We start from the raw sequence: 10,171 nt of genomic DNA on the forward strand, positions 1-10,171 counted from the left end.
TGATTGATTGATTGATTGATTGATTGATTGATTGATTGATTGATTGATTGATTGATTGATTGATTGATTGATTGATTGATTGATTGATTGATTGATTGATTGATTGATTGATTGATTGATTGATTGAAGATGACATGAGAGTCCTGTCTCATGTGGATTATCACTGAGACAAAGACAGAAGTTGAAGTTGTGTCAAGCTCTTTGCCTTTTTCAACGAATGATTAAACAGTGTTGCTCAGGTTGCTTGGGATATTCAGTTAAATGTGGATGCATAAAAGCATATCAAGCATATCCAGTCAGTGGGTTTGGGGTACATAGAGCATATACAGTTATATTCAGTAAACTAGAATATGATATACAAAATATCAACCTTTAAACAGGTATTAAACTGATGTTAAGCCCACATTTCTGTTTTTAAAATATTTGTTTTATTGGTCGGATGTCATATCCTAATTTTAAATGTAATGTTTTTACTAGCTGTAAAAGAACAGCACAACATCAGAACAGAAATAAAGGCTTTCAAGCATCAATCTGTGTGCAATTAATCCATGTAATGTGTTTCAATTAGGGATAAAGTTCTTGAAATAAATCGATTTTTAGTCAATCTAATTTATTGGGTCTGTAGGTGACTTGCAAACATGGATGATATTGTTAATAGTTATAATGAGGAATATAAAACTTTTTATGTTTCACTTATGATTTTGAAGAGCTGTCATTGAAATTTTACCAGAAAAAAAAAAAAAAAAAAAAGTCCTGAAACACTTTCTAGCTTTTGTGTATCATCCAAGAATATCAGTAACCATCCCGTTAAAATCCTTTGGGACAGATAAAGCGCTGTTCTCAATCTGACTAAATTGCTAGATTTCACTCATGATCGTCACTATAAATTTATTAACATCCTCTAAATATCAATGAGCCTCTTTTTCACTTTAAGAGCAAGCAAACAGAAGAGGTAAGTATAAACCCTGGGCTGTTTTCCCAGTCACCAGCTGGAGGGTTAAAGGTACTTTATTTACTAGCTCGTCATTACTGGCGCAAACTGCTCCAGTGTGAACACAACAGACAGAAATCTGTGGGCAGCACCGAGAGTCATGAGTGTCTACCGCCTCTGCGTGTGTCACAGCCTGCGTCAGGACAGACAGAAAAGGCACACAGAGGAACATGCCCCGAACAAGAGGAGTCTCTGCGCGGCGCTTCCTGCTTCGCTTAACCTGGCTGTGCGATAAATGGAATTTCGAAAAATGTAAACGCTTCGGTATTCTTTCGGTATGCTAAAGTGTAACATTAAGACTAAACTGTCAAAATGTTTTTGAGGTCTAACTATATTTCAACGTTGGCTTAGTCGTGATACACAGAAAGCGGTAAAGATTCCGTTAGCGTAGCTAACGGCCCGGGCGGTTGTGCGCAGGTGCGAGATTCCAGGCAGTTTCAGAACGGTGAACTATCTTGACCCAGTCTGTGTCTTTGGCTGCTCCCAGCCAGTCCTCTCATATTCACACTAGTACTACTGTGCAGCTTCACATAAACAGAACAAAATGCTCAGCTGGCCCGACGGCAGCCGAGAGCTGTAACTTCGTGACAGTCTCGGACCCTCTTCACTAGCATGCTCATCTTCACTTTATGGTAAGTAACCTACAAAAAAATATCTACATGCGGTTGTATTCCTCTGTGTTACAGTTTGTAATTTGTTCAGCCATCGTTGCCTAATCGTTTTAATGTTAAATATGAAGCCAAAGTGAATGTGATTTGTGGGCAATTAATTGGTAATTATTGGCAATTTTACAGTTTTTATGCTTAAAATGAACATATGAACTTTATAGAAACTTCCACCTCTTGTTTCAAGAAGTTTATGACTGTGGTGCTGTGGAGCAGTCGTCTTGGAAGTGTGCCCAGTTTTAAATGGAGCCTGTGGCACAGCAGTGTTTGTGGCGTACAGAAAGCGGGGAACACTGTTGTCATTGTAGCTGACGTGAACCCAGTATGCGTGAGTGTGCGTGCGTGTTCCTCGGCGAAAAGGTCAGGGGGTCAGCTGCCTAATGACTGTTATTATGCCAAACAGGAAACGACCCCTGCGCTGCTTCAGTGCAAACCCAGTGTGACATGCGCGCAACATTCCTGCAGGGAACACGAAAGAAAAAAAAAGAAAGAAAGAAAGAAGAAGTCATTCTCAGTAATGTAACAGTGTAACGTTATTCAGAACATGAATTTATTGACAGTGGGTCTTCTGGTTCACGTGCACGCGCATGTGCACAGTGTGCCGCTGCTTTGAACCTTTAAATTATTGATGCGGTCTCAGTGGATACCTAGATGTGCAGCGAGTCTTCCTGCTCTGTCAGATATGTAATAAATGGGATGGAACTGGGACAGGAGGCTGTCCTTACACTTACTCTGTGCCGCAGTATTAATTGGAAATGCTGCCACTGTTTCTTTTGTGTTAAATCTGTGGAAACATTTGTTTCGCAGGAAAGATAAAAACACTGACAATGCAGGGAGTTTCACTGCTTGAGTGTTCTTCCCAAAGAACCTGACTGAGTTGTCTCTTGTTTCACCTCTGTTTTTTTTTTTTTTTTAAACAATGAATCCAGGACATTGTCTTCTGTTAATACACACACACATGCACACACACACGTAGTCTCACTGGTTCAAGTCACCAGAAAGCCTAACCTATTATGAAGTACTTAGGGCAAGAAAATGGCCATTAATTCATACTGAGCTATGTTATAATATGCTTTCCTTTATGATAAGTGAATTATCTATTTTAGCTTCTTTGTACAAGCTGTACATTTGTTCAGAGGCGAAACAATCAAGCAGCCACAGATTAGAGTCGACCATTTTTCAATGGAATTCAAATGCAAATATAATTTATTAATCCCAAAGGGATGTGATCAACCAGACCTTAGAAAAGGCTTACAAAGGCAGTAGCCCAGGGCACCAAGCGTTTTGGAGGGAAGAGGGGCGCCCCAAAGAAAGTGTCTTCTGTGTATGCTGTAAAAACATTTTAAAGTCATATGCTCATTTCACTTGTGATGTTTTTCTTTTTAGCGTTGGATTTTTATAAATTTAAACTGGACTCAAATATTTTAAGTTTATCATATTATCATATTTTCAAGTCCAACATGAAGACGTTTACCGGACATTTTAAACCAATCAATCAAATGTGTAGGCCTACCTATTAATGCCATGTAATTTACATGAATAAAATATTTTTATTCATTTTTTTCTGGAATATGGCACCAAAACAGGCTTCAGCCCACGAGACCTTATTCTTCTAGATCCGGCCCTGGCTGTGTGCAAGTTAAACACTGAATACATGTCAATTCCTTAAATGCATTAAAACTAAAACTTCCCACTGTTTTCAACCAACGTCTAGTATTTTAAAGCAATGTTTTAGTTTATTAAACTGTAGATACATATGAAGACATGTGCTTTGATGCATAAAAGGTTCTAATCTTGTTTTCTAGTTGTTGTGTTTTTTAAAAAATAAAAACGGAATCTCTCAAAGTTAAAATTGAGACCTAAAAGAAAACCAGATCCCAAAAAAACGCCTGATTAGTGCATCTCTACTCACATTAGATTGTAAGATTGCGGCACATTTGTTTTTGTTTGCTTCTTTTCTCCAAAAGTGTGACAGCAAACAGAATGATGCGCCATTATTAAAAAAGAAATTTTGTAAATAAAAATAAAATTTGGACCTTATGTTTTCGCTCTGTTGTGACTGTGTAATCAGACAAACTAGTTTAAATTAAGGCTGCATTACATTAGGAAATCAGTTTGTCTGTTTTGTCTCAGCCCAACATCAGTCAGCAACGTTCACCGTGGGAAAACGTTCATTGTTCTCTGACAGCCCTTTCTTTCAGCGCTCTCTTCGGCTAAGATCCGTTTCCCTCAAAGCGCTCCTGTTTGGATTCGTTTTCCATGTTCGTATCCAAAAATAGCAGCCTCTTGATCGCCCAGCCCTGAGCATACAACCGCTGGACGCTCCGTTTCCATGTATTCTTCACAACAACAACAAAAAAGAAACTTAAGGAATCACTGGAATGTTAATTACTCTGCAGGGAAACGAAAGAAGAGTGGAGAAGTTGCTTTGCCGCTGTTAAGTCTCCTAAGTGTCGGCTAGTTGTAAGTGAGAGGAGGATTTTCTGAGTTAGCTTGTGAAACAAGTATAGTTTCTAGGTAAATCACTATCAAGATGGAATTAGCCTAAACAAACTGGTGGCTGGGAACCGGCTCCACCAGGAAGTGCTTCTCATTCCTGAAGTTGTCACTTGCAAAAAAAAAAAAAAAAAGAAAAGTGCAAAGCATATTTAGTGTCATTGTTCATTGACATGAGATTGTTACAGTATCAAAACTTTGGCTAAAAATACAGTGGAAAAAACAGATGGACACATTTAAACATTTCATTCCAAACAAAAAGGCATCAATTATTTCTTCTTATGTGACATTAATTTTACAGTTGGAATAATATCTTCTATAAAATAAATGTGTTATTGTATCTTTGATAAATGGACACAAGCAAAAATAAAAAAGCACCTCTTCAATTTATCTTTAATGTACAGAATTATGCATATTTTGTCAATCTGTTTTCTATACTAAAGACAATACACCGTGTTCCAAGTTATTATCCAAGTGATATTTTCTCAGATTTTCTTAAATGGTCAACGCAAATGATGGTCAGTATCATTTTCAAGTTCTGAACTACTACAGTATAAAATCAAATTTTACTGAACAAAGTTCCCCATGAGAACAGTATTTATTTTTTTTTTCAAAAATAAAAAACTCAAAATGCACTGTTCCAAATTATTATGCACAGCAGATTTTCTAAACATTTTATGGATTATACAGAACTACAAACGTCATTATTTGGTCACATGTACTAAAATACAACTTAATTTCAACATGAAAAGAACAACAAACAAAACAGGAAGTGAATCATTTTTTTTCGTCCTATAAATGCTAGGACCTATATATTTTAGGAAGGATTATCAGACGCTACATGTGTCAAAAATTAGCATTAGCATTGATCTTTAAAAGTTTTTAAGCATAGCAGATCCTATAATAAATAACACACCTTTTGGATTAATGCACAAGAAGTAAGTATGCAGCAGCAGGTTGGAGAGGGGCAGCAGTGTGTTTTGCTACAGGATACTAACTTTGGTATTTTTAGGACTTTGAAGCACTTCAATTTGAAATCCCAAAATTCCTCCTCCTCCGTTATTAGGCTGCACATTTATTACAACGCAATGTTAAGTTATTTAAACCCGTGTTTTTGTTTCTTCTGTGTTCATACAGAACGTTTAGGAACCGCCACAGCCAAACAATGAGAGACATCCTTAAGAGGAAGTTTGCAGAAGTGGAGGAAAATCCCTGCTACTCCCCTCCCTCCTCCTTCTGCTCCTCGTCTTCTTCTTCTTCTTCTTCTTCTGCTTCTCCATCTTCCCTCTCCTCTCCTACCTCCTCTGAGTGGGAGTCGGACGGGGAGGGAAGCTCCTCCGAGAACCAAGACTTCACACCTCACAGTCCTGCGTCAGCCTCCGGATCGCCCAGTAAGTCGCGTTTGTTCCCCTCCTCTCGTCTTTCAACTAATGCAAACCTCCTTCCTTATCGGCGCGTTTCCTCACCGGCGTTTTATAGGAGTGTCTCTTATCAACCTGGAGCAGAAGTTATGACTGACTGATATATTTAAAGCGCCGGCCTTTAAGCCCCGTTGCAGATAAGACGCGCAGAGAGGGACCGGCTCCTGCAGAGCGTAGATCACTTGCTTCAGCAATAAGAAGTAGTGGGATCAATTTGAATAGCAGGAACATTTTAAACAAGTCGTATGAAATGGCTTCGTTTAGATAGAAGGCCGCTCACAATTTATCCTGTTCAATCTCGAGCTGGAGATGTATTTAAACACAAAAGATGTCGTAAAAGATATATTAAAATGATAAATAAAAAAAGGCGAAAAATAAAACTCCCAAACAAATAAAACCCCAACTACTTCCTTCCCTCTGTGGAGAGCTAAGAGACAACCAAATAATCCTCACAAAAGCAAGTAGCGAACTCGACTATTTAGAGAGGAAGGAAATGAAAACAGAAAAAAAGCAAATGTAAACAAGAAGAACAAGAAGATCTGAATCCATCATATTAGGAATAAAGCACGGCTAGTCCTGCACCAAGAAACAAAAAATTAGGGAACAGTGAGGCTCAGTGTGGGCACTGGTGTGGAAACAAACACCGGGGTTATGGAGATGTTTTCAGAAAGGTTACAGTAATCTCGTCCTCAGGACAAACACCGCCAATACAGCACAGTCGAGGATTAACAGATTTAGACTGGATGTGTTCAGACAAACAGAGCAGATGATACTAAGTCAACCAGCTGGGCTCGCTTTTCTTCACGTTTTGCTGCTGGGAGTTCAGACTTGGATGTGTTTCATGGTGTTGCTGAGGTCAAACAGTGACCCGACGGACGCTGTCGTAGACCGCTGAGGGTCCGATTGCTCTGCAGCGAAAAATAAAAGGAAGAAGAAGTTCAACTTCTTTCTGCCGCTGATCGGTTACTTGTTTACACAAGCCTTTCTTGGCATTTCCTTTTCACTTGTGTTCAACTGTCGACCCCAAATGAAGTCAAGCACCGGTAGTACCCCCGCCTAGTGGCCGCTTTGGAAATTACAAGGGTTTCAGCAAAAGTCAGACTTGTTCTTCATTAGTCTTTTAAAGATTTTTTTTATTTCAATTGTGCTTGCATAGTGTTTATCTGTAAGCTTTACACACTTTTGTATGTATCTGAGGCTGAACTGAACCACTAATTTTGTGGATGGCCAGCTTATTTACAATGCCATATAAAATGATTCATAATCCTTGGATACTGAAGCCGAGAATCTTCTTGCCAAAACACCACAGTGCTAATAAATGTCCCACCATGCAGTGGAAAATGATACATGGTTTTCAACATTTTGGCCAGAAATTGCAGACACCAAGTATATTACTGTACTATAAAATGAAAAGGAGAGGCAACCAAATACAAAATAGAAAGAATGAGAAAAACAATATTAAGCAAGGAAAAGACAATAAAAATGTTCAGCTAGCAGAGCTGATGTAGGTTAGGAAGACTAATAAAACACGGCTGTGTTAATAATGATAATGAGACGACATTAAAGTTCTGTGAAGCATACATTAATAATGCTGATAATAGTGTTAAAACTTAGATTACACACATAAAATCTATGAGGTTTGTGGTTTAATAGGTGATACTTGCGGTATATATTTTGTTTTTATTTGCAGATATGTTTCTTCACAGAATGCTCACTGCTTTATCTAATGTTTGGGATGTTTTTTTAAAAACCTGACCAGTTTGGCCCATCCTGAAGAAGCCGAAGCTTTCAAAAAGGCCGAACAGCGTGCGCTTCGACCAGGTGACGGTGTTCAGCTTCCCCCGCTCCCAGGGCTTCACCAGCGTGCCCAGCAGAGGAGGTGCCACCCTGGGCATGGTGCGCAAACACAGCGCCCTCCGAAGGTACACCGTGGACGAGCATGCAGTGGAGCAGCGCAGCAGGCGCAGAGAGAGGCACAGAGAGAAACTAATTCAAGAGAGGTTTGAGGCACTAAAACACCAAGTGAGTGCTCTTGGTCTCAGCTTTGCACTGATCTCGCTCGCAAAGTTTCTCGTAACTAGAACCGCTGCTGTGTTTGCTTCCAGCTGATCATAAGTGGAGCTGTTGACCAAAACGAGGCGGAGAAGCTGACGACGGATCAAGTTCTGGGTGGAGACCCTGACATTCATGTTAGTGAGTCTGACTTGGAGGACGGAGGCTACCTTCAGCCGTTCTCTTCCAAACAGCGACAGGCTCTCCTCCTGGCGGCGGGGGCGAAGGTCATCGACAAGGAGGAGAAGAGGCAGCTTCACGCTCTGCGGCTCTCCAGGGAGGCCTGCGGCTGCGACTGCCGGGGCTTCTGCGAGCCGGAGACCTGCGCCTGCAGTCAGGCAGGCATCAAGTGCCAGGTACAACACTGCGACAAGTCGTGTTTGCGTTAAGGACCATAAAGTCTTGGGAAAATATTAACAAAGACTGAAAAAAAGATATGTCTGCAACAAGGATGCAAATGTCAAATAATGGTTTGTTAGATTAAAATAAGTTCCAGTTGATAAACTTGTAATGTCTGCTTTGACCTTCTTTTAGTGTTGTAATTTGGCCACCATTCAGAAGAGGGCGCTGCTGGTCATTATTAAATGAAGCTAGTTGATACAGAAACAAAGATGGCGGGGCCATAACAGAACGGAAAAGGGAAACGGTCCAGACAGAGTCCGGTGTGGAATGCAAAATGGCTATTATTGCGGTTCTGTTTTGAAATGTAAACACTCGACAAGTTCCTAAAGCTATCACCTTAATAGCGCTCGTTCAGCGGAGCTGCATGACAGAGCTCAATTAATAGTCTATCAATAAGATCAATCAGCTTTAGATTAACTCGTTAAGCGCTAACTTGCATCCATAGTGTGCTGGACAGCAGTGAGCTCTAAAGCCAGGGTGTCCACGCACCCTTAAAACGTCTTAAATTTCTTTGTCCAAAATTACCACCTTAAATTCATTTTTAAAAAGTGTAAATTGCTAAACATGCTAATCACAAGTCTTACATTTGTCATGGCAGAACTATTTCATGTAGTTGTTTTTCTCCTGGGACTTTTTTGTCAAGCAAAGATTTGGGTCGCACGCAGCATCTTTATTGCATTCTGTAACTCAAGGCGGTTGAGGCTACCAGCATTTAGCTATCCTTTGTGCCTTTATCTCTGGCACAGAGCCAGATGGATAGTTTTTGTAATAGAGCACGATCTCCCAACCATCCCCTATATTTAGTTTTTTTCAGTCTTAAATTTTATTCAAACTTCATTAAAAGAATGTCTTAAATTTTTAAATTTGACCTCCTGAAACTAGCAGATGCCCTGCAAATCATATGAGACAAATTAGTGAATGAAGGATGAATTTGATGATTTCACAGACCGTTTTTGAGAAAATGTTGCTGGTTTTCTTTTGACCAACAGGTGGACCGCTTCAACTTCCCCTGCGGATGCACCAAGGACAGCTGCGGAAATGTGCAGGGGCGCATCGAGTTCGACGCCCGGCGCGTTCAGACCCATTACATCCACACGCTCATGAGGCTGGAGCTGCAGAGGCGACTGCGTCGTGAAACGCTGGTCTCGGGGGAGCAGGCAGGTGTGACCGAGGAGCTCAGAGACTGTTCAGGACACAACGAGGTCAGTGCAGAGCAGAGCGCGCAGGAGAGCAGGTGTCCATTCAGGTCCGGCCTGGAGGAGGACCTGCTTCCTTTTGCCATGCCCGCCGCTCCTTCTTTCCGCTGCATCCCGGACCAGCTGGTCGTTGAGGAGAACAGCTGCAGCAGCGACATGTCCGAATCCTCCCTCTCCTCCTCCGAATGCGACGCAGGACAATTCTTCAGCGGGACCCAGACACTTCCGGACAGAGGCGCAGATTTGACCCATGACTCCGGCAATAAGAACTTCTTCTCGTGCGCCCAAAACCGGCACAGATGCAGCTCTGCAACCTCAGACGACGACAGACCGCATTCGCCCGTTGCGCTCGCAGACAACATTGACGCCAGCAGGAACTATCTCGACGAGAACGCCAATCAATCCAGAGACTTTTTCAACGAGGACTCTTTCGAGGACTTCCCTAACACCCCGTCTCCCACCGTGGGCTACTCCTTCAGCGGATACATGGACCTGAGCCTCTCCTCTGACTCCGACCTGGAGTTCTTCCACAGGGACTATCCCTCCGGACCGCTGCACAGCTCCTTCAAAGAGCACAGACACTCCGACAGCTTTCAGCACTTCCAGCTGTTCAGTTCGGTGAATTTACCACAGCAGGAGTCGAGCATCCAGCTCCTAGAGTCTCTGATTGGCTGATTCAGACACTCATCTTTCATACCCAATTTAATGAAACACCCACACTAGTGCTTTATATATATATATATATATATATATATATATATATATATATATATATATATATATATATATATATATATATTTATTTATAATAATTTCTAAATACAAAGACCTATTTTTTCCTTATGGAACATTATTTTTGCCTGAAAGTTGTTATTTTCAAGAGAAATCACACTCGAATAATTAGCTTCATTTTTATTAATTCCTTGAAATAAAATTGTAATGGGATGG

The 10,171-nt window shown here is 40.9% G+C and overlaps 1 protein-coding gene across 1 annotated transcript; it reads left to right on the top strand.

The window, feature by feature from the left end:
- The first annotated feature begins 1,516 nt into the window (after positions 1–1,516).
- LOC102236782 (cysteine/serine-rich nuclear protein 2-like) lies at positions 1,517–9,950 on the top strand. The gene is made up of 5 exons (XM_014472587.2): positions 1,517–1,623; positions 5,290–5,543; positions 7,333–7,595; positions 7,679–7,981; positions 9,017–9,950. Exons 2-5 carry the CDS (start codon positions 5,318–5,320, stop codon positions 9,896–9,898), a joined length of 1,674 nt encoding a protein of 557 aa, XP_014328073.1. The 5' UTR covers positions 1,517–1,623; positions 5,290–5,317; the 3' UTR covers positions 9,899–9,950.
- Positions 9,951–10,171: the final 221 nt, after the last annotated feature.

This window comes from Xiphophorus maculatus, chromosome 6 (genome assembly GCF_002775205.1).
Source record: "Xiphophorus maculatus strain JP 163 A chromosome 6, X_maculatus-5.0-male, whole genome shotgun sequence".
NCBI classification, from domain to species: Eukaryota; Metazoa; Chordata; class Actinopteri; order Cyprinodontiformes; family Poeciliidae; genus Xiphophorus; species Xiphophorus maculatus.